This window comes from Hydra viridissima, unplaced genomic scaffold (genome assembly GCF_058129835.1).
Source record: "Hydra viridissima isolate aposymbiotic clone 2 unplaced genomic scaffold, HvirCarnegie_v1 scaffold_16, whole genome shotgun sequence".
Taxonomy (NCBI): Eukaryota; Metazoa; Cnidaria; class Hydrozoa; order Anthoathecata; family Hydridae; genus Hydra; species Hydra viridissima.
Window position 1 is genome coordinate 3,289,169 of NW_028324315.1, and position 22,649 is coordinate 3,311,817.

At 36.9% G+C, this 22,649-nt stretch overlaps 2 protein-coding genes and 3 pseudogenes across 2 annotated transcripts in view; all 5 read right to left on the reverse strand.

Annotated features, from left to right (window-relative positions):
- Positions 1-22,649, reverse strand: part of LOC149877360 (uncharacterized) — a 253,109-nt gene that overhangs the window by 229,662 nt on the left and 798 nt on the right. The gene's annotated exons all lie outside the window — the stretch shown is intronic.
- Positions 1,583-1,720, reverse strand: LOC149877386 (U1 spliceosomal RNA; annotated as a pseudogene).
- Positions 6,070-7,285, reverse strand: LOC149877387 (uncharacterized). Its single transcript, XM_090073576.1, has one exon. The coding sequence runs from the start codon at positions 7,195-7,197 to the stop codon at positions 6,070-6,072; it is 1,128 nt and encodes a 375-aa protein (XP_089929702.1). The 5' UTR covers positions 7,198-7,285.
- LOC149877388 (U2 spliceosomal RNA) lies at positions 14,618-14,844 on the reverse strand (annotated as a pseudogene).
- Positions 20,518-20,687, reverse strand: LOC149877389 (U2 spliceosomal RNA; annotated as a pseudogene).

Genomic DNA, 22,649 nt, shown 5'->3' on the forward strand with positions numbered 1-22,649 from the left:
TTTAGCAGCTAATTTGTTCTCGGCGATGTTTGCTCCATAAAATATAACGATTGCAACAGATATTTTCATTTGAACCCATTTTCTAATGCGTATAATGTTTTTAAAATTTGTGTGGCATAAGACTCTCGTCTCTTTCTCTTGCGCTTCTTGTCACCAGTTCCAGCGACTTTTCCGCCTTTCTTACCAGCGCGCTTCTCGCCTTTTTTTGCCACCTTTGGCGCTTGTTTTCCTCCGGCTTTTGGTGCGTCAGATCATTTCGACGAGCTTAGCAGTGAAAATTTTTTCTTCTTTGTTTTCATTGCATTGCAACTGGATTTAATTTAAAGTAGATTTGTGGTTTCCAACTTGATAACTTTTCCGTTCTACGCACTTCTATTGGTTTTTAAAAGATTACGTCATTTGAGCATTGTTTATTTCTTTTTTACTATTGGTTAAAAAACTCTTTTCTGTTTAACAAAAAGCCGCACGAGATCTCTAGTCTGTCAGTCTGTTTTCAGTAGAAAACAAAATGTTAGCACGTGGAAAAGGAGGAAAAGCTAAGGCTAAGAGTGGCTTTCTTCAGTTTCCTGTTGGTCGTGTCTAATCTCATCGGTTTAGGCGCACCATCTACTTAGCTGGAGTTTTTGAAAACCTCTCCGCCGAAAATCTTACAGCTAGCTGGTAATGCTGCACGCGATAACCAGAGAGCCAGGATCATTCCTCGTCGTTTGCAGCTAGCTGTTCGCAACGACGAAGAAGTTAAACAAGCTGTTGTTTGGTGTTACAATCGCGAGCAGCGGTGTGTTGCCAAACATTCAGGCTATGTTGCAATCGTTCCAAAACGGCAATCTAAACAATACCAAAGGCTAATTTCATAGCTACACACCTGTTCAAAGATTATTGTTAAGGCATTGGAAACTTACGCGAAGTTGATTTGTAGACTTGCTGCAACTTATCAAAACATGCAATAATAGCTGTTTTCAAGTCATAAACTACAAGTCAAAAAATATACCAGAATCCAATATGAAATATACAAAAATGGATGGAAATTGTTACTATTGTTGTTACTATCATTACTGTTAGTTTGTTATTGCCATTACTTATTTTTTATGAATATTACTATTGTTATTATCGTTATTATCATTGCTGTTGGTATTATTATTAGTCTGTTATTGCTATCATCATCTTTTATTACCATTATTACGATTGTTATTATTTTCAATCTTACTATTATTATCATAATTTTATCATTGCGACTATTTTTTTTTCTTTCAACAATTATTACCATTATTGTTTTTTATTACAGCCATTCATTGAATGATTTCTGGTGTTGCAGCCGTTCGATCACGCTTACTGGTTGCGACTAGATTTTCATTGATTTTATAAGAAAAAAAAAAAAAAAACAACAACAAAGAACTTTTGAACGAAATAAAATGTGTTTACACTTTTAGGAGGCTTTGTTTACCTTCTCACTGACAAATCTTCACTCGAGGATATATACATAACATATAAATACACATAAAACATACCTTTTCTCAAATACTCGTTTACGTCCAGTAACTCATAGAGGGCTGAGTGAGGGTTTTTTTTTTTGCATCTTTAAAGGGGGCGAGCGCGAACGCAGGCCCCCACTACCAGAAATTGTACGGTCGAGTTACCGACGTTAGCGGTAATCGCAGGGGTCAGCCCAGGCGAAGTGCAATGCAAGAGCCTCACCCTGGAAGAAGCCCCATGTTGATCAGATATTATGATTTTTATTTCGGGTCCTCCAGCTAGTTGCCTTGCGGACCCTAGTCATGATTTACACGAGTGTCCGTTAACAAAGTTAAAGAAATTAAAAATAAATAAACTCGTGGCAATCATGACGGCGAACAGAACAGGGCCAAAAAGTAAAATTAAAAATAAAAATTAAAAGGCCAAAAACAAAAGTGAAAAGGAAAAAAAGAAAAAGAGAAACGAAAAAGTTTCAACGAATAAGAGCTTTTTGTGATCATCGCAAAAAACTATTTAGTTTCAATTTTATTTCTAGTTTATTTTCATCGTTCCACAAGTTTTTTGTTTCTTTGAAAAATTCATCTAAAGTGTTACTTTCTTTTGCTATTTGGTATTCAGTATTTATTATTTTTTTAAGTTTTCCTTCAAATTCTTTTAGGAGGTTCTCTTTCGAGACTGTGGTTCGCTCATGATGTGCTCTCATTCTATTACAATATATGTGGAGAAAAAGTTCATTAAAAATAAAGTTACCAAATTTATATTCATGCGCGCTATCATTAGGTCTAAATAAAAAGAGTTTAAAAGTATTTTTAAAAGGTTCGGGTTTTGGATACAAAATGTTTAAAAAAGAGACTGCGTATTTTATTAAAGGTTGCACCTTTTCACAGTTGTACAACATGTGCGGTAGATTTTCGCTTTCTTTCATGCATTGCGGGCATAGGTCGTCCTTGACGTAACCTCTTTTTTTAAAAATTGCGTTTGTGGGCAATGCAAAATGAATGGCTTTATATTTAATTTCGCTCGCTTTATTGTTGTTTTGGCTTTTGTGTATTTTATAGAAAAGTTTTTCCCACTCCATTTCGGTAGTGTTGAGCATGCTTTCTTTGAAAATCTTATTCCATTTTAAAAAATGTGTTTTTGTTTTTGCAACTTCTTTTTCCATTAGAATTTTATAGATAATTTTAGGTTTTAAATTTTGAATGTTTATTTTTAAGTTATTCGACACCGTTAAAGTCAGGTCGGCTTTGTTGTGGTTGTAGTTTTGATGTTCGTTTTCGATTTTGTGTTTCCAGTCGGGGGGGAGGGAGGATGTGATTTGGTTGAGTTCGTTTTCAGTTAGATTTATTAGTCTGTTGTCGAGGAAGCCCGGTCTGAAAACGTTGGAAATGTCAGCCAGTTTTATCAGTTCGTTTCGTTTTGCGTTGTTTGTCGGTGTTAGAGTTTTGTTTTGTTTGCGTATATGTGGGTTGTAGAAGATGGGTTGTCTCAGTATTTGTTCTATGGTGAGGTGTTTATGCGTTTGGTATTTTGTCAGTTCAGTCCAGTCATTGATCATTTGTCTGTAGTATAGAGGTAGGGTCTTGAGGGTTGCGTCTGAGTGTGCGGTCAGAAAAACTAGGTTTCCCTGACCGGCGTTTCTGTATTTGTTTAGTATGTGTTCTGCTGTGTCGCGCCAAGGTCCTGTGTTTTTGCCGTTGAAAAGTTTGGACACCCAGCTCGCTTGAATGGATTTGAGTTTTTCGCTGATGTTTATTATTTTGAGTCCACCCTTTTCAATCGGCAGTTTTGAGATGTTTTTGTTTGTTTTGATATTTTTGTTGTCCCACAAATAGTTTTGAATGATGTTTTCGAGGTTGGTAATAAGTTTTTGGCAGGGTAGAGGTAGGGTAAAGGCAAGGTGCCACATGCCGCTGAGTAGCGACTGGTTTATAATTAGCGCCTTGCCTTTAAAGGAGAGTTTAACCCTCGACCATTTGAGGATTTTCTCTCGAACTTTGCCTACCTCTTCCCTCCACTGTTTGTGGGCGCTGTACTCATTGTTGTTGGAAAAGAGAACTCCTAAGCTCCTGAAGCAGGGATCTCCCCACTCGAAGCCTAGGTAGTCCTCCTTGTTTTGAGTTATGTTTGTACCTAACCACAGTCCTTGGCATTTGTCGCGGTTCAGTTTTGTTCCAGTAGCTCTGTAATGAATGTCTAGTGCGTGTCCAAGTTCGGTAATTGAGTCGTCTCCGGTCAAGTAGAAGTTGGTGTCGTCAGCATATTGAAGTATTTTTGTTTCATTTTTGTTAATCGTAATTCCTTTTATTTTTGGGTTTTTTCTTATATAGCCCGCAAAAATTTCAGCTTGGATGTTGTAAAGCATCATTGAAAGGGGACAACCTTGTCTTACTCCTCTGATTACTTTGATATTTTTAGAAAGAAAACCGTTTATTTTAACGCGCGCGGATATGTCGTAATAAAGCGTTTTTATAAAATTAGTAAATAAAAAACCGAAGCCGAAAAATCGTAGGCTATCAAATAAAAAAATACGATCCACCCTGTCGAAGGCTTTCACCTGGTCTATGGAGATTATCGAGGCGTTCATTTTGTTTTCATGGGCTATTTTTATGATATCTCTCGTGTAACTGAGGTTGTCATAGATGGTCCTGTCCGGGATACATGCCGTCTGACATTCGCTAATTATTTGCGGGAGGACATGTCTCAACCTGTTGGCCAGGACCTTCGATAGTATTTTATAATCAGTGTTCAGGAGAGATATCGGTCTCCAATTGTTAATATCTTTTTTTTCTCCTTTTTTGTAGAGGCATATAATTATAGCTTGTTTTTGTGACTCCGTCATTTCTCCGTGTTTTAGGACGGAGTTGTACAAAGCAAGCATCGCCCCCCCCAAAAGGGGAAAGCCGGCTTTGTAAAACTCCGCGGTAAGTCCATCGGATCCCGGGGATTTATTGTTCTCCAGTTCTATTATCGCTTTTTTTATTTCAAAAAGTTCTATCGGTTTTTGGAGAATTTTTTTGTTGTTTTTTGATATTTTTTTGGATTCAGTATTTTGGAAAAGATGCTTTTGGCTTAAGAGGTCTCTCTCTTCGGTATGATAAAGTTTTTTATAGAAATTCTCGAATTCAGCGATAATGTCACGGGAGTGTGTTTTTGTTTCTCCGGCTTCCGAATTAATTTCGGTAATGACGGATTTTGCTAATTTGTTTTTTTCGAGATTTAAAAAATATTTGTTGCATTTTTCGCCTTGATATCTCCATTTAATTCTTGCGCGTATCGCCGCTCCTATCGCTCTATTTTTTTCAAAATACTCTAATTTGTTTTTAAGTTCTCTACAAAGAATCACCATGTTGGTGTTTTTATGCATCTTTTTTTGTGCGTTTTTTAGTTTTTTTCTTAGTTTGTATTCTTCTTTTCTTTTGTTTTTTGCTTCTATTTTACTGTAAGCTTGAGCATGGTTTTTAATTGTTTTTTTGAGCGCTTCCCACCAGTCGGTGATATTTTCAAAACTGTTTTTTTGTTCGATTTCTTTTGAAAGGAGGTTTTTAAGTTGCGACTGATAGTTTTCATTTTTTAAATGTTTGTTATTTAGGATCCAAATTTCCTTTCCGAAATCAACTTTTTGAAGTGTTATTTTCGCAGTTATGGCATTATAGTGGTCCGAGAACGTCGCTGGCACGTGGCTAGTTGTTACATATTGTCTAGCGCTTTTGCTGATGTAAATTCTGTCTAGCCTAGAATGCGTTACGTTGTTAGTAGATCTGTAAGTAAATTCCTCTTTGGTGATATTAAAAGTACGCCACATATCTTCGAGGTCAAATCTATTTAGGAGATTTTTTAGGCTCTGTGACGAGCCGCACGTTTTTCTATAGAGTTTTGGATATCTATCGGCCTCGTCAAGAACCATGTTAAAATCTCCTCCACAGACGACTAAATACTCGCTCAGATCAAAAGTTTGCAATAGTTTTATTATTTTTTGAAAAATATTTTTTCTTTCGTTTTGTTGCATTTTCGTGTGACCAGATGTGGCGTAGATATTTATTAAGAGGAATTTTTGTTCCTTTGTTCTAGTAGCTAGAATGTTGAAATTGCCATTTACATCAGCATGCTCGAAGAAAATTTCATTGAGGTAATTAGCGCATAGAATTGCGGTGCCGCGTGTTCTCTCGCCACCAGCAGAAAAGAATGCAGATGCGTTCCATTCTGTTGCCATATGTAGATTTTCTTTTTGATTAAGGTGAGTTTCTTGGATGAAAATAAAATCGCTTTTAAGTTTTTTAAAGTTTTTCAGTACAGTTTTTCTTTTAAATTCGTTTTTTAAACCAGAAACATTTGCTGAATAAATTTTTACGCTGCTCATTTTTAACAGGTGAGTACCGTCGACCTGATGGGTCGTCTATCTCTATTGTTTGTTTTGATATAAAAAAATATAAGAAACACAAAAAAAGAAGCGCAGAATTTTGTAGGAAAAAAAAAAAAAAAAAAAAAAAAAAAAAAAAAAAAAAAAAAAAAAAAAATTACATAAAAAATAGTAAAAAGAAGGAAAGAGAAGGCGCACTAAGTATAATCGCTGAGATGAAAAAAATTTATAAAGTTTTCTCACCCGATCGATTGGTTGAGTGTTTTTTGATTTAGATGTTTCTTTTTTACATCCGCTTTTTGTGGTGTTTGTGGTGGGGCGCCTCTTTTTATTATTTTCTCAACTTTCTTCCATTTTTCTGCATTCGTTTCGTCGTTTTCTATCGTGTTCTCTTTCTCTTTCTGTAATTCGACTCGCCTTTCGCTCTCTTTATATTCCCTGTCCCTGTTTCTTTGGTTCATTTTGTCATTTGCTGATCTCACTAATTTTAGGAGACCTTCATCTGATAGGATGTCAAAGTCTATTTTATCAAAATCTTCTTTCATTTGTTTCGGTTCACTTTTCTGTTCTGTTTTGATAGTTTCTTCTTTTTTTGTTGTTTTTGTGGGTGGTTCATGTTTGTTTTTAACTTCTATGGTAGTGGTTTCATTTGAGAGGGTTGTGTTTTCCTCATTTTTTGGATTTTCTGTATGGGCTAGAGCCACCGCCTTTTGTATTTGTGATATTTGTGATACATGAGCAGCTATTGTTGCTTCATTTGATGGAGCAGTACACCTGGTGTTAGGGGGGTGTGCGTTGCCGCATACTCTGCAAAAGAAAGACTTTCCAGCGAAATGCAGCGCAATACGCATCCCCTCGATTTCAATATGGTGTGGTACTTTCTCTAGCTGTACTTTTAGTTTTACTCTGAAAAGTCTTCTCCCATCTTTTACGCTTTTGTCAAAGTCATAGGTGGTGTGCGTGATGCTGTAAGTTTCTTCGATAAAGGGCACCATTTGTTCTAGAATTTGTTTGTCCTCAATTAACGGGTCGCACTTTACGGTAATGAGGAATCCCTGTTCTGTGCGTCTTCTTTTTGAGATGTGTTTGTTACAATTACTGATGTAGAAATCGTGATTTAAAAAAGCGTCAGCATCTTCAGTTCTATGGAAATCTACAATCCAGTTTCCCCTGTTTGTGTATAAGAGGCTGGATATTTTACCTTTTCCTACTATATCTTGAATTTTTTCGTTTAGTTCTTTAGCTCTGTTTTCGATATACTTTCGGTTAAAAGCCTCAGCGGGATCCATGGAGACATTGAAATCCACCACTTTGCTCAAACGCGAAGTCGCTCCTCCAAGTTTGGTAGTTTCGGCGTACGAAGCCATTTCTCTTGAAGTTTCGGAAGGAAGAAAATCAGCGAGAGTAGTTTACGATGATGATAGCTCTTATCTTTTGCCTGGCGGAAGAAAAAAGACCAATGTTGATCAGATATTATGATTTTTATTTCGGGTCCTCCAGCTAGTTGCCTTGCGGACCCTAGTCATGATTTACACGAGTGTCCGTTAACAAAGTTAAAGAAATTAAAAATAAATAAACTCGTGGCAATCATGACGGCGAACAGAACAGGGCCAAAAAAGTAAAATCAAAAATAAAAAATAAAAGGCCAAAAACAAAAGTGAAAAGGAAAAAAAGAAAAAAGAGAAAAAAAAAGAAAAAATTTCAACGAATAAGAGCTTTTTATTGTTATCGCAAAAAACTACTTAGTTTCAAATTTATTTCGAGTTTATTTTCCTTGTTCCAAATGTTTTTAGTTTCTCTAAGAAAATCATCTAAAGTGTTGTTTTCTTTTGCTATTTGGTATTCGGTATTTATTATTTTTTTAAGTTTTCCTTCAAATTCTTTTAGAAGGTTCTCTTTCGAGAACATGGTTCGCTCATGATGTGCTCTCGTTCTGTTACAATATATGTGAAAGAAAAGTTCGTTAAACATAAAGTTTCCAAAGTTATATTTATGCGCGCTTTCATCAGGTCCAAATAAAAGGAGTTTAAAAGTATTTTTAAAAGGTTCGGTTTTGGGATACAAAATGTTTAAAAAAGAGACTGCGTATTTTATCAAAGGTTGCACCTTTTCACAGTTGAACAACATGTGCGGTAGATTCTCGCTTTCTTTCATGCATTGCGGGCATAGGTCGTCACTGACGTAACCTCTTTTTTTAAAAATTGCGTTTGTGGGCAATGCAAAATGAATAGCTTTATATTTAATTTCGCTCGCTTTATTGTTATTTTGGCTTTTGTGTATTTTATAAAAAAGTTTTTCCCACTCCTTATCGGTAGTGTTGAGCATGCTTTCTTTGAAAATCTTATTCCATTTTAAAAAATGCGTTTTTGTTTTTGCAATTTGCTTTTCCATTAGAATTTTATAGATGGTTTTGGGTTTTAAATTTTGAATGCTTATTTTTAAGTTTTTCGACACCGTTAAAGTCAGGTCAGCTTTGTTGTGGTCGTAGTTTTGATGTTCGTTTTCGATTTTGTGTTTCCAGTCGGGGGGGAGGGAGGATGTGATATGGTCGAGTTCGTTTTTGGTTAGGTTTATCAGTCTGTTGTCGAGGAAGCCCGGTCTGAATACGTTGGAAATGTCTGCCAGTTTTATCAGTTCGTTTCGTTTTGTGTTGTTTGTCGGTGTTAGAGTTTTGTTTTGTTTGCGTATATGTGGGTTGTAGAAGATGGGTTGTCTCAGTATTTGTTCTATGGTGAGGTGTTTGTGCGTTTGGTATTTTGTCAGTTCAGTCCAGTTATTAATCATTTGTCTGTAGTATAGTGGTAAGGTCTTGAGGGTCGCGTCTGAGTGTGCGGTCAGGAAAACTAAGTTTCCTTGACCGGCGTTTCTGTATTTGTTTAGTATATGTTCGGCTGTGTCGCGCCAAGGTCCTGTGTTTTTGCCGTTGAAAAGTTTGGACACCCAGCTCGCTTGGATGGATTTAAGCTTTTCGCTGATGTTTATTATTTTGAGTCCACCCTTTTCAATCGGCAGTTTTGAGATGTTTTTGTTTGTTTTGATATTTTTGTTGTCCCACAAATAGTTCTGAATGATGTTTTCGAGGTTGGTAATCAGTTTTTGGCAGGGTAGAGGTAGGGTAAAGGCAAGGTGCCATATGCCGCTGAGTAGCGACTGGTTTATAATTAGCGCCTTGCCCTTAAAGGAGAGTTTAACCCTCGACCATTTGAGGATTTTCTCTCGGACTTTGCCTACCTCCTCCCTCCACTGTTTGTGGGCACTGTACTCATTGTTGTTAGAAAAGAGAACTCCTAAGCTCTTGAAGCAGGGATCTCCCCACTCGAAGCCTAGGTAGTCCTCCTTGTTTTGAGTGATGTTGGTACCTAGCCACAGTCCTTGGCATTTGTCGCGGTTCAGTTTTGTTCCGGTAGCTCTGTAATGAATGTCTAGTGCGTGTCCAAGTTCGGTAATTGATTCGTCTCCTGTCAAGTAGAAGTTGGTGTCGTCGGCATATTGGAGTATTTTTGTTTCATTTTTGTTAATTATAATGCCTTTAATTTTTGGGTTTTTCCTTATATACCCCGCAAAAATTTCAGCTTGGATGTTGTAAAGCATCATTGAAAGGGGACAACCTTGTCTTACTCCTCTGATTATTTTAATGTTATTAGAAAGAAAACCGTTTATTTTAACGCGCGCGGATATGTCGTAATAAAGCGTTTTAATAAAATTTGTAAATAAAACACCAAAGCCGAAAAAACGTAGGCTATCAAATAAAAAAATACGATCCACCCTGTCGAAGGCCTTCACCTGGTCTATGGAGATTATCGAGGCGTTCATTTTATTTTCATGGGCTATTTTTATGATATCTCTCGTGTAACTGAGGTTGTCGTAGATGGTCCTGTCCGGGATACATGCCGTCTGGCATTCGCTAATTACTTGCGGGAGGACATGTTTCAACCTGTTGGCCAGGACCTTCGACAGTATTTTGTAATCAGTGTTCAGGAGAGATATCGGTCTCCAGTTATTAATATCTTTTTTTTCTCCTTTTTTGTAGAGGCATATAATTATGGCTTGTTTTTGAGAACCCGTCATTTCGCCGTGTCTCAGCACGAAGTTGTACAAAGCAAGCATAGATTCCCCCAAAAGGGGAAAGCTGGCTTTGTAAAACTCCGCGGTAAGTCCGTCGGATCCCGGAGATTTATTGTTCTCCAGTTCCATTATCGCTTTTTTTATTTCAAAAAGTTCTATCGGTTTTTGGAGGACTTTTTTGTTGTTTTTTGAAATTTTTTTGGGTTCTGTGTTTTGGAAGAGATACTTTTGGCTTGAGAGGTCTCTCTCTTCGGTATTATAAAGTTTTTTATAGAAATTCTCAAATTCAGCGATAATGTCGCCGGAGTGTGTTTTTGTTTCTCCGGTTTCCGAATTTATTTCGGTAACGACGGATTTTGCCAGTTTGTTCTTTTCAAGGTTTAAGAAAAATTTGTTGCATTTTTCGCCTTGATATCTCCATTTAATTCTTGCGCGTATCGCCGCTCCTATCGCTCTATTTTTTTCAAAATACTCTATTTTGTTTTTTAGTTCTCTACAAAGAATCACCATGTTGGAGTTTTTGTGTATCTTTTTTTGTGCGTTTTTTAATTTTTTTCTTAGTTTGTATTCCTCTTTTCTTTTTGTTTTTGCTTCTATTTTACTGTACGTTTTAGCGTGGTTTTTAATTGCATTTTTAAGCGCTTCCCACCAGTCGGTGATTTTTTCAAAGTTGTGTATTTGTTCGATTTCTTTTGAGAGAAAGTTTTTAAGTTGTGACTGGTAGTTTTCATTTTTTAAATGCTTGTTATTTAAAATCCAAATATCTTTACCGAAGTCAATTTTTTGAAGTTTAATTTTCGCAGTTATGGCATTGTAGTGATCAGAGAACGTCGCTGGCACGTGGCTTGTTGTTACATATTGCCTAGCGCTTTTGCTGATGTAAATTCTGTCTAGCCTAGAATGCGTTACGTTGTTAGTAGATCTGTAAGTAAATTCCTCTTTGGTGATGTTAAAGGTACGCCACATATCTTCGAGGTCGAATCTGTTTAGGAGATTTTTTAGGCTCAGTGACGAGCCGCACGTTTTTCTATAGAGTTTGGGATATCTATCGGCCTCGTCAAGAACCATGTTAAAATCTCCTCCACAGACGACTAAATACTCGCTCAGATCAAAACTTTGTAATATTTTTATTATTTTTTGAAAAATATTTTTTCTTTCGTTTTGTTGCAGTTTCGTATGACCAGATGTGGCGTAAATATTTATTAAGAGGAATTTTTGTTCCTTTGTTCTAGTAGCCAGAATGTTGAAATTGCCATTTACATCAGCATGCTCAAAGAAAATTTCATTGAGGTAATTAGCGCATAGAATTGCGGTGCCGCGTGTTCTCTCGCCACCAGCAGAAAAGAACGCAGATGCGTTCCATTCTTTTGCCATATGTAAATTTTCTTTTTGATTAAGGTGAGTTTCTTGGATGAAAATAAAATCGCTTTTAAGTTTTTTAAAGTTTCTCAGTACAGTTTTTCTTTTAATTTCGTTTTTTAGACCAGAAACGTTTGCTGAGTAAATTTTTACGCTGCTCATTTTAAACAGGTGAGGACCGTCGACCTGATGGGTCGCCCATCTCTATTACTTGATTTGTATATATAAATATATATAAAAAAAAAAAAAAAAAAAAAAAAAATTTTTAAAGGAAAGAATAAAAGAAAAAGCGCGCAAAATATAAAGCGCATATATGTAATATATAACTTTTCTCACCCGATCGACTGGTTGAGTGTTTTTGGAACATTTTGTTTCTTTTTTAGGTCAGTTTTTTGCGGTGTTTGCGGTGGGGCGCTTCTTTTCGTTGATTTTTCGACTTTCTTCCAACTGTTGGTATTTTCGTTTTCCATCGCCTCTTCTCGCTTTTTGTTTTCATCAACTCGTTTGCCGCTTTCTTCGGCTTCTTTGTCTCTCCCCTTTTCTTTTATGCTTTCGCTTATCGCTTTGTAAAGATCTACAAGTTCCTCTATGGATTGTGTTTGAAGGTTCACGTATATTTCTTTTTGTTCATATTTCTTTTTTTCTATCTCGATTCCTTCTCTTACGTGCTGTATATAGTTTTCGTGAGCCTTTTGGATATCATCTAGGTTTTCTGGTATTTTCTTGTTTGAGTTTTGTGCTGGTTGACCAGTGGGATCTGCAGCTTGTGAGGCTGCAATGCTGATATCAGTAGTTTGCTGTTTCTTTTGTGTTTCATTGTGTTGGGGAGGGCTCGGGCATCTAAGTTGAGGTTGATGTGTGTTGCCGCATGTTTTGCAGAAGAACGATTTACCAGCAAAGTGTAATGCTATTCGAACTCCCTCTATCTCAATGTGATGAGGAACTTGTTCTAGTTTGACGCCAAGCTTAACGCGAAAGAGCCTTCTTCCGTCTCTGAGATTGGGGTCAAAGGAGTATGTAGTGTGTTTCTTGGAAAATATTTCGCTTACAAAGGGTTTGAACTGCTCTTCTATTTGGTCATCTTCGATCAGCGGATCGCATCTGATGGTAATGAGGAAACCATAGTCTGTCCTCTTTTTTGTAATAATGTTTCTATCACTTCCGCTAATCGAGATGGCCGTGTTGTTTACTTTTTCAGCATCTTCTGCTTTATAAAATTCAGCAACCCAGTTCCCTCTGTTTGCATAAGTGAGGGAAGCTAGTTTGCCTTTACCAACAATGGACACAATTTTTGAAGAAATTTCTTTTGCTCTCTCTTCATGGTATGAGCGGTTGAATGTTTGCCTCGGGTCCATATACACATTTAGATCAACCACCAGTTCCAAGCGTTTGTTGTGGTCGGCTTTAGCGACAGATGCGTAACTTGCCATGTCTGACGACAGTAGAAAGTAGGAGAGTTGAAACGTTCACTTTTCGCAATAAGTTGAAGCTCTTATCTTTTGCCTGAGGAGAAGAAAGACCAATGTTGATCAGATATTATGATTTTTATTTCGGGTCCTCCAGCTAGTTGCCTTGCGGACCCTAGTCATGATATACACGAGTTTTTCGTTTACAGAAATAAAAAAATAAAATAATCTCGTGGCTACCATGACGCGAACAAAAAGTGGCCTCAAAAAATAAAATAAAAAATAAAAAAGGCCAGAAAAAAGAAAACAAAAGAAAAAGTATGAAAAAAAAAGAAATGAAAAAGTTTAAAAGTTTCAAAGGGAGAGCAGAGTTGATTACTTCAAAAAAACGTCTCAAATTTGCTTATTTTTTAGAATTCGAATTTCATTGAGAATTTATTGCCTTATATGGAGTGTTGTTCGCGTGTTTTAATTTCATCTTTTGGTTACATAGAGAATAATGTAATTACAATATAGCGTTTAAAAAATAAAAATTGAAATAAGTTTAACTAAAATTAAATGTTTAGTGTTATTATTTTTCTTTTATTAGGAAGTGTTACTTCTCTTGGTGTTTTTTTCCGCTGGAGTCGGAGGCGGTCCGCTCCTTTTATTTGTAGTTTTTTCGTAGCTTTCGTTTTTCCCTTTTTTGTGCATTTCGCTTTGATGTTTTTCTTTTTGTTTTTCTCTTTCTTCGTTTCTTTTTCTCTCTTTCATTTTGGTTATGGCATTTTTTAGTTTTATTTGATATAATCTATAATTATAATTCGATAGTTTATTTGTTTCTTCAATAATTTGTTCCCTATTCTCAGATGTCAATGTTCTATGAACCAACTCATCTATGATTTCCTCTATGGTAGGCACAATTTTAGTGATATTTGTTTCGGTGTTAATAGGTGCGCTCAATGTAATATTTTCAGGTTCTAATGTACTGTCGATTAGGGTTTCGGATTTAGTGGATTCATTGATGTTATCATTTTCCTCAGATGAGTCGGGTTCTTCTATCACTGATTCTATATTATTACTCGTATGTTGGTCGCTTTTCTTAAAGGCGGCTGATTCTATATTTTTACTCATCTGAGGTTCGTTTTTCTTCGATTCGATACATCTGACATTTGGGGGATGCGAGTTTTGGCACACTCCGCACAGGAAAGATTTCCCAGCGAAGTGCATCGCGATTCGCACGCCCCCAATTTCTATGAAGTGCGGTAGGTCTTTTAACGGTACTTTGAGTTTAACTCGAAAAAGTCTCCTGCCATCTCTAAGGCTTTTGTCGAAGTCGTAGGTTGTGTATGTAATGGTGTATATTTCATCTACGAATGGGTCTAGTGCTTCAAGTAGCTCTTCATCGTTGATTAGCGGATCACACTTAAACGTAATCAAAAATCCTATTTCGGTTCTTCTTTTTTTCGATATGGTCCTGTTATGGTTACTAATTTTCAGATCTGAATTTATAAAAGCATCAGCGTCGATCGTCTGATAGAACTCTATGATCCAGTGGCCTTTGCTTCTATGGGTAAGGCTCGAAACCTTTCCTCTGCCAATTATTCGGTGGATCTCATCATTAATTTCCTTCGCACGAGTTTCAATGTATTTGCGGTTTTGAGATTCAGAAGGGTCCATAAATATGTTGATGTCGACTACTTTTTCCATTCGCGAGGCTTGATGTTTCTTTGTAGCTTCGGCGTATGATGACATTCTCGAGATGATTTTTCTTGATGGTCGCTAAAAAGTAATTCACTGCTGTGATCTTCAGCCTGAGGAGAAGAAAAAAAGACCAATGTTGATCAGGTTTACTTCCCCGTCAGGTAAGTATGCCTTTCCCGTTGTGTGGGGAGCCTCGGACGTGCCCCAATCTTCGCAATTGTGGTTTTTTGATTGGACCCTAACCGCATCGTTCCGTTTTTTTTTTTTTTTCTCTTTTTAATGGGCCGCACTCAGCAGTAGTGCAACGCCGAGGCAACCCGCGGTCAGGGCGAGGTAAACCTACGATCCCTTGACCAAATGCCAAAAATCAGATTAATATATGAGCCGGACTATGCCGGCGTACCAGATATTAAACTGATAAGAACAGATACTACACTTGATCTTTTTTTTTTTTTTATTTCCTTTTACGTCGCATCAGCCATGGGCAGCTGTGGACGGTATAATCTACATATTTACAATTTCGTGATATATTTATTTACAATCGTATATTTTTTTTTTTTTTTTTTTTTTTTTTTTTTTTTTTTTTTTTTTTTTTTATTTACATTTTATACATATTTACATTTTATATATTATGGCTATTATTTGTTGAGGGTTGTGTTGTTTTGTGTTGTTGTGTTTTTGTAATGTTTTTTGATGTTTTCGTCGCAAATTTTAATAGCGGTTTTGTAAGTATTTTGATTTTTGTTTTCTGTCTTTATTTCTGTTCTCAGTCTCTTTATTAGTAGCGTGTTAAAGTGCAGTGGAGCGTTTAGTTTTTTGTTTTCGAAAATCAGTGCGTTTCGTGTGTGTTGTATTGTTTCGTAAAAAGTGTCTATGCATGTGTCGCCTATACTTCTGTCTTGTGCGGTTGCAATACCCATAAGAAAGAATTTTAGGGTATTGCTGTATTTGTCGTTAGGGTATATGGTGTTTAGTGTGTTTATGATTTGTATGCATATTTTCTGTGTGTCTGGGCAGTAGTAGAACCAGTGTTGCAATGTTTCCGTTTCGTTTTTGTCGCATCGTTTACATGTTTTGTCTATGTTTTTGTTCCATTTGTGCATAGTGTTGAGTGATGGGAGTTTTCTGTGTATGTATTTGTATTGTATTTCGTTGGCCTTGTTATATAGGTTTCTGTCTTGTAGTTTTTGAAATTTTCTGTCCCAGTCTCGTTTTGTTATAGGCGTTTGTCCGGGTGGGAGTTTCCTGTTCCATTTTTTGTGTCTGTCGGGGGGTGTCATTTTTGATGTCAGTATTCTGTTGTAGATTTGTTTGTTCGTTATCTGTGTCAGTTTTCTGTTTTTGTTTTCTATGTGGATGGATGGGATGTATTTGCGATATGTGTAATTTGGTGTTTCCGTGTTCAGTTTGTGCATCCATATGGTCGGTATCCGTTTTGTTATTTCTGTTAATGTTTTGTGTGGTATTTCTAGTTTGTCTGCTGTGAGTAGTCCTGGTGTCGATAAGTTGCATAAGTCAGCTATTATTTGTATGTCTTGCGTTTTTGTGTGTTTTGTGGGTCTCGGTAGGGGGGGGAGCGGGTTTTCTGTAGTGGGTTTTGTTGGCAGTAGGGGGTTATAGTATAGCGGTTGGTTTAGTATGGCTTCAAGTGTGTCGTCTTGTACTTTTATGTCTTTGGTAAATGTCTCCCAGTTGTGTATTAAGTCTCTGTATGTTTTTGGTATAGGGGGTTTTTCGTTGGGTGTGGTGGCTGTGTATAGCGTGTATTTGTTTTGTCTTGCGTTCCGGTATCTGTTTAAAAAATGTATTGCTGTGTCTGTCCATGGCATGTGTGTATTGTGTGTGAGTATTTTGATCGTCCATTTTGTTTGTAGTGTCTGTGCTTTTGTGTTTATGTCTATCAGGTTTTGTCCTCCGTTGCGTATTGTCTGATGTAGTTGTGTTTTGTTGATTCTTGTTTTCGCGCTGTTCCATATAAAGTCGTATATAGGTGTCATGGTCTTGTCAACCTGTTTTTTGTTTGGTGTCGGTAGTATTTGTAGAGTGTGCCATAGTTTGCTGAGTATTAAGGTGTTCACCACTGTGATTTTCCCCTTAATACTCAGGTTTTGTCTCTTCCAGTCTTGTATTTGTTTTTTGAATGTGTGTGTGCATCTGTTCCAGTTTTCTGTTATTGCGTCTGTTCCGTCATTGGGGAAAGTCAGGCCTAGTGTGCGTATTTTGTTTTCTGTCCAGTCGAAGCCAAGCGGTCCAGTTTTTTTGTCTTTGTTTCTCCCTATCCACAGTCCTTGGCATTTGTCTCTGTTCAGTTTTTGTCCGGTAGCAGTTTCGAATCTGTGGAGGGTTTTGTCAAGGTTCTGTAGGGATTTCAGTTTCGTGATGTAAAACAGTGTGTCGTCTGCGTAAGCTGTTACCTTTGTTTCGTTGTAGTTTGTCTTTATACCTTTTATGTGTTTGTTTTGTGTTATGTTTTGTATTAGTATGTCTGCCTGTAGTATGTAAAGTGTCATGGATAGAGGGCATCCTTGTCTTACCCCTCTTGTCGGGTAAAACGGTCGTGATATGTGTCCGTTTGTTTTTATTTTTGTGGATATGTTTGTGTATAGTGTTTTTATGTTTCGTATAGTCTTGGGTCCGTAGTTGTATTTTGTCAGCGTTTTGAATAAATACGTCCAGTCTACTCGGTCAAAGGCTTTTATTTGGTCGATGGAAATGATGGCTGTGTTTTTCATGTTTTCTGTGTGTGCTATTTTTATGACGTCTCTGGTGTATAGTAGGTTCATGTGTATTTGTCTGTGTGGGATGCATGCGGTCTGGTATTTGCTGATGATGTGTGGTAATGTATTTTTTATTCTGTTCGTGATTGTCTTTGTGATGATTTTGTAATCTATGTTCAGTAGGGAGATAGGTCGCCAGTTTGTTATATCTGTTCTGTCTCCTTTTTTGTAAATGCATGTGATTAAAGCGTCTCTTTGTGATTGTGTTAGGTACGATCGGTCCAGTACTGCGTTTGTCATTTTTGTAAAGTGTTTTGTCAACAGCGGCCAGAATTTTTTATAGAACTCCGCTGTCAGTCCGTCTGTGCCTGGTGTCTTTTCGTTTTTCATGTTTAGTAGTGCTGTTGTGATTTCTTGTTCTGTATAGTCTTCGTCGCATAATTGTCTTTGTGTTTCCGTTAGTCGGGGGGTCTTCGTTTCGGTTAGTATTTCTATCTGTGCCTGTGTGTTTAGTTCTTCTTTGGTGTACAGTGATTCGTAAAAGTCTGTCATAACGTTTAGTATCTGTTCGGGGTCTTGCTGTAATTGTCCTTGTTTGTCTCTCAGTTCCGTTATTTCGTGATGTGCCTGTCTTTGTTTTTCTAAGTTGCAAAAATAGTTTGTCGGTCGTTCCCCGTCTTTGTTTCGTATCTGTTTTGTTCGTATTCGTGCGGCTTCTTCTTTTCGTCTCTGTATATGTTCGAGTTTGTGTCTGATGTTCGTGCTCATGGTGTTGTCTAGATGTTTCCGTTCCTCCTTTCTCAGTGTGTTTCTCAGTTTTCTCGTTAGTCTCAGTTCTTGTGTTTTGTTCTGTTTGTGTCGTTTGTGTGCGTATTTCAGTGTCGTTTCTTTTATCTGTTTTTTTGTGTTTTCCCACCATTCTGGTAGTTGTCTAAAGTCTGGGTGTTTTTCTGTTTGAGTGGTTATTTGTTTTGTCATGAGGTCTATGTATGTCTTGTCGTTTAGTAGGGTGTTGTTCAGTATCCAGTATCCCCTTCCTCTCGGCTGGGGCTGTACGTTTATGGTGATTGTCGGTGCGTTATAATGGTCCGAAAGTGTGGTGGGTTGGTGTTCTGCATTTGTGATGTATTGTCTTAGAGTCTTGCTTGTGTAGATTCTGTCTATTCTTGTTCTCGTCTTTGTCTGGCTGTGATAGTGTGTGTATTGTTGTTCGTTTGGGTGGAGTGTGCGGTAAATGTCTTCTACGTCTAAAGTGTAAATGAGGTCTTGTAGTGCGTGTTGTGAAATGCATCTGTATTTTTGTATTGCTGGTGAACGTCTGTCTTTGTCTGAAAGTGTTACGTTAAAGTCACCCGCCAGTATGTAATGTCTGTCTCGAATTCTGGGCGTGCATAGTATGTTCTTTAGGTTTTCCCAGAATTCTTTTCGTTTGTATTGGTGTTGTGTGGTGTTTCCTGATGGTGCGTATACGTTTATCATAGTAATGTCTAGTTTGTCAATGTGTATGTCTGTGATTTGGTATTTACCTTGTACGTCGTTTACGGTGTTTGTCGGTTTGATTGTAGGGTCTTTTATGTGTATGAGTGTTCCGTCGGTGTTTTGTTTTCCGGAGCTGAATAGTATGGTGCCTGTGCATAGCGTAGCTGTTTGTCTATACAAGTCTGGCGTAATGTGGGTTTCTTGTATTAGTGTTATATTTTGGTCTGAATGCTGTATGTTATGCAAAATCTCCCTTCTCCTCTGGAGATTTCGCATACCTGCAGCATTCATTGTCTTTAATATTATAGTCATTTTCATATTGTTTTGTTTGGTCGTTGGTTTTAAAAACGTGTATTATTTGGTTTTCTTTTTGTTTTTATGTCGTTTAGTTTTGTTTCCTTTGTCGGTGTAGTCACACTTTTTCTTTTCGGTGGTTTTTGTTGGGCTTCTGTTTTAGAGTCCGCTATTGTGAGTTCTGTGTCCATCGGTGTAGGAGTTGGTGTCGATTTTTGTGGTGGTTCTGTGACGTCGGTGCTGTTTGTGGGTGCAGGTTCAGTGTTTGTTTCTGTTTCGTTCGTACTTTCCTGTGATTCCGATGTCGGTGCCGTTTGTGTTTTTGTTTTCTGTTCTTGTATTTTGGCTGTTTGGGGCCTGGGTGCTGGTTTTGGTGTCTCTGTTTTTCTCATTTTCGTCTCGGTGTTTTGTGTGTCTGTTGGTGTATTCTCGTTTTGTTTTTGTGTTGTCACTGTTTCTTCTTTTTCGTCCTCGTCTTGTGACATTTCGTCTGCGTCAGAGTCGGAGATCACAAGGTCTTCTAGTAGTTTTTGTGTGTCTTGCGTTGTTTGTCTTTTCGGTACCGTTTTCCCTCTGAAATACAAGTGATGTAGTCTGTTGTCTATCATTACGGTTGGTGGTATCTTGTCTACGTCTACGGTCGGTATCATGTGGATCAGTCTTCTCCCGTCTCGTATTTGGTTACTGTTATTGTAGTAGCCATAATTTATATTTACAATTTTCCCGTATTTATAAAGCGCGTCATAAATTTCCTGGTTTAGCGTTGATGCGTCAGTTTTTAGGGTTATCAATAACAGAGGGTTTCTTCTTGGCCTGAGGGGAGCGTTTTGAGGATCTCCTGGAAAGTGCAGGCCTTTCATCGCAATCTGTTGAACTAGTTCTTTCGATTTTAGCTCAATAGTGTATTGGCCCTTTCCTGTATATTGGATGGATATTATACCCCCCGGGCCAATTACTTTTTGTATAGCGGCTTGTATTTCGTTTACTTTTTTCTCGATGCCCTGTGGTGTTTGGTCTGGCGTGTAAGTTGCTGTTTGTAAAATTCTGGCATGAATTTCCTCTTTCATCGCCTTTTTGTCTGTTGTAATTTGGTTGGTTGGTGTAGGGAGTATTGTGTTGGGGTGGTGGTTTCTCTTTAAAGCATCTGCAAAGGAAAACGCTGACCCGCCTTTTGTTGTGTTTGTGACCTCCTTTAGGAGTTTCGGGTCAGTAATTTTATTATCTACTCGGTCTGTAGAATGTGGCTGAGTTAGGGTATTTTCAGCATTTGTGAATTTTCCATTCGCTCCTTCTAGCTCCTTGTTTGAGTTTGGAGTTTTCTTTTCGTTTATTTTACGAATTTCGTTTGTTTGGCTTTTTTGAGCTGCCATTTCTATGTACTTTTTTCTACTTTTTTTTTTTTTTTTTTTTTGAAAAATGAGGTTGTTTTTGATTTAGCTAGGGTAGCTAAAGAAATGTGTTCTAGGTTTTTGTCAAAAGAAACCTAGAAGGAAAACTCTGCGAATAAATTCGGCTTAAGAAATTAAGAAAGTTAAGTATACAGCGAGCTGTATATCTTTTAAGTTTTTCACTTGGATAAGTGTTTATAAAGAGTTTCTGTAGCAAAGACTTCGCTACAGAAAAAAGTTACGTTTTTCGCCTCTGCGGAGGAGGAAAGAACGTTTATAAGAAAAAAGTCTCTTACGCGGGGTGTCTTCACAGCTAGATGTAAGAACCAGATAACAAGCCACCGAAGTAAATAAAACTAATTTTTTTAAACTCAATAAGAAAACTCAATCAAAAACTTTTAAAGAAACTTTTACTATCAATCAAAATATACTACACTTGATCTTAGCCATTAGGCCGAGAAGCGATACTTTTTCAACGAATTTGTGTGCTGGCTCCCTCCCTTTGAACGAAAAAACTTGTGGGCATTTGAATAAGTCGATGGGTAACTGTAAGTTTGAACAATGAAAACACGGGCTCGTTGTATGAAACTAAAACTGCAACAATTTCATTCTAAAACATTTGGGTTTTTTAACCTTCTTTCAGAAATAACCCAACTAACCAAGATTTAAAAATAACACTGGGCAGCAGCAGATTCAAATGCATAATGCGATCAAAAGCCAAGTTGAATCAATTTCTGTCAAAAAACATTTGGAGAACCTCTGTATTTAAATGTTCTTTTCATCTGTTGTAACGATGGTACTTTAATCCATCACCAAAACAGCAGAGCTTAGGAAGATTTGTTTGTCATTAGCCTCAAACTTTTCCCAAATAGCAATTTCTCACAAACTAAAATCTAAAAAACAAAGTTGAAGTTTAAAAATTTGGACGGTGTAAACTAATTTAAGACTTTAAACTGAGTAGCAAGAAATATTTTTGAAATACTTCAGTTTACATATAAATTAAACAAAGCATTTTATTGGAAGAAATGAACTCCTTAAATGTTTACTGACAAAAAGGTAAAACAATTTAAAAAAGTGACCTAAAACACTCAAAACATCAAACGACAAATGGAAAAGGACAAACTTATGACCCTAAATTACAGTTGACAGCATCATGTTAGCAAAAGTAATGCATGCATACACACAAACGTGCATACATACTTACATACAAAGATGCATACATACTTACATACATACAATTTTCCATACATACATACATACATACATACATACATACATACATACATACATACATACATACATACATACATACATACATGCATGCATGGATACATATATTCATGCATCCATGCGTCATGCCAATACCTTAGGACATTTAAACAGTGCGCTCTCAGTCCTGGACCACAGATAACCATGGGACTGATAGAGATAGCACCATACTGGAAGATATAGCTAGCCTTCATCATAATCAGGTGGAATGTCAACAAATTGATTTCTATTCATGCTAATAGCCACAGAGCCATACAGAAAACTGCAGGGAACTTTGCAATCGAGCAATTGTAGATTGTCAGGCCAACTAATGAATTTATGGCAGAGATAACGAAGAAAATCATGAAAAGCCTTGCACATCATATCTCGATTTTTCACAAACTCACAGAGTGTGGTGAATGGAACAATGCAAAGTTTTTTTTAAAAATTTTTAATATATTACATTTTTTACATGTTGCCCAACCTAAATCAAGCCTAAAAATGTATTTGCTTAAATTATAGAACCTCAGGATTGATGGAGAACAAAGTTAAAAATATTATCTAGCAGACTTGGGTCAATTTCAATTGTAAATGTAATTGAATTAGGATTACTCGAAATTTTAATAGCAACTGAATTACAATGACTTGCACTTGTAATTCACTTACAAGTCATATTATTACAATTACTTGTGACTGTACCTTATAAAATACAATAACAATTACTTCATGAAAATACATTTAATTACAATTAAGTTACAGCCACAATTGAGCCAAGTCTGATGCTAACCTAACTTAACCCTTAACCAACCTTGCCCCAGAACCATATGTACACTCAAAATTCAGTACTTTCGATATTTTATTTTCAATGCTTAGACTTGCTACCTGAGGCTGGGTTAATTTTAACAGAAACTCTGTAAAACATTGAAAAGCCATGTTATGAAAAAGCCAAACAAAAGGTTTGATTCAAAGTGCATTGAACATGCCATTTTTTAAAAAAAAAATTGTCACGTATCTTTCATCAAACTAAAGGATTGTTTTAAAGAAGTGGACAGATTGTCCATTGAAAAGTATCCCTAATTGACCATTCATTTGTTGGCCTTGTGTCAGTTTAACTGTAAAAGAAATAAAGCTGTGAACAAACTAGAAGAAGAAATTCTCAGAAAGATGCTTCTTCTGTTTC

Coding starts and splice junctions, on each gene's coding strand:
- LOC149877387 (XM_090073576.1), bottom strand. CDS start 7,197: ATGGCTTCGTACGCCGAAACTACCAAACTTGGAGGAGCGACTTCGCGT.